The 857-nt window shown below is 46.4% G+C and overlaps 1 protein-coding gene across 1 annotated transcript in view; it reads left to right on the plus strand.

Annotated features, from left to right (window-relative positions):
* LOC119591042 (keratin, type I cytoskeletal 9-like) overlaps window positions 1-857 on the plus strand; it is a 12,441-nt gene that overhangs the window by 11,194 nt on the left and 390 nt on the right. The window contains exon 3 of the mRNA XM_037939770.1: window positions 423-747. Within this exon, the coding sequence (XP_037795698.1) occupies window positions 423-747 (325 nt within the window). The remainder of the gene's footprint in view (window positions 1-422; window positions 748-857) is intronic.

The following is an 857-nucleotide window of genomic DNA, read 5'->3' on the forward strand; positions in this document are numbered from 1 at the left end:
GTATTATACTTATAGCTCTGCGTGCTTCTGTGTGTGAACATATACATTCCTATGCATATCATGATTATTACTTCCTTCTTCCCATATACACAACTAATTCATCTACTTCCACTAGTCGATAAAATGGCATTGAGCTTCCGTCCTCCTCAAATGCAAATCATCTCTGTCATCCAAGTTGATGTCACCTGACCCTGACACGGAAGTGAAGTTGTATATAAGGTTTCCTCTCTGGCACTGTCACAGTATCACCTCTCATACTCACTATGGTAACATTTCTTGACGAGACTGTAATTTGATATGCAGTCGTGTTTTGAATAGTCTTCATAATTACACCCATTTAATTACCATGTAGTATGAGGCATACTTTACCACTATTTCATTACAACAGATGTTATTAAAATAACAAGTCCTGTTCTTTTCAGAGACGGAGTGTGTTGGTGTTGGGCTTGCTCGTCGGTTCGGCCTACAGCAGCTGCCTCGGCGGAGGCTGTGGCGGAGGATCCTCTGGCGGCATCAGCCGCTCCTACGGAGGACCAACCAATAGCTTCGGAGGAGGTGGATCCTTCGGGGGAGGTTCGTTTGGAAGAGGTTCCGCAGGTGGCAGTGGAGGAGGAATAAGTACCAGTTATGTAGGACCAACCAATAACTTCGGTGGTAGAGGAGGTGGATCCTTCGGAGGAGGATCTTTCGGCGGATCCTTTAGTGGTGGGTCCTCTGGTGGAGTTAGTACAAGTTACAGTGGACCAAGTAATAACTTCGGAGGAGGAGGCGGATCATTCGGGGGAGGATCGTTTGGAGGAGGTTCTGGAGGTGGAGGAGGAATAAGTACCAGTTATGGAGGGCCTACTAATAACTTC

This window comes from Penaeus monodon, chromosome 28 (assembly GCF_015228065.2).
Source record: "Penaeus monodon isolate SGIC_2016 chromosome 28, NSTDA_Pmon_1, whole genome shotgun sequence".
Taxonomy (NCBI): Eukaryota; Metazoa; Arthropoda; class Malacostraca; order Decapoda; family Penaeidae; genus Penaeus; species Penaeus monodon.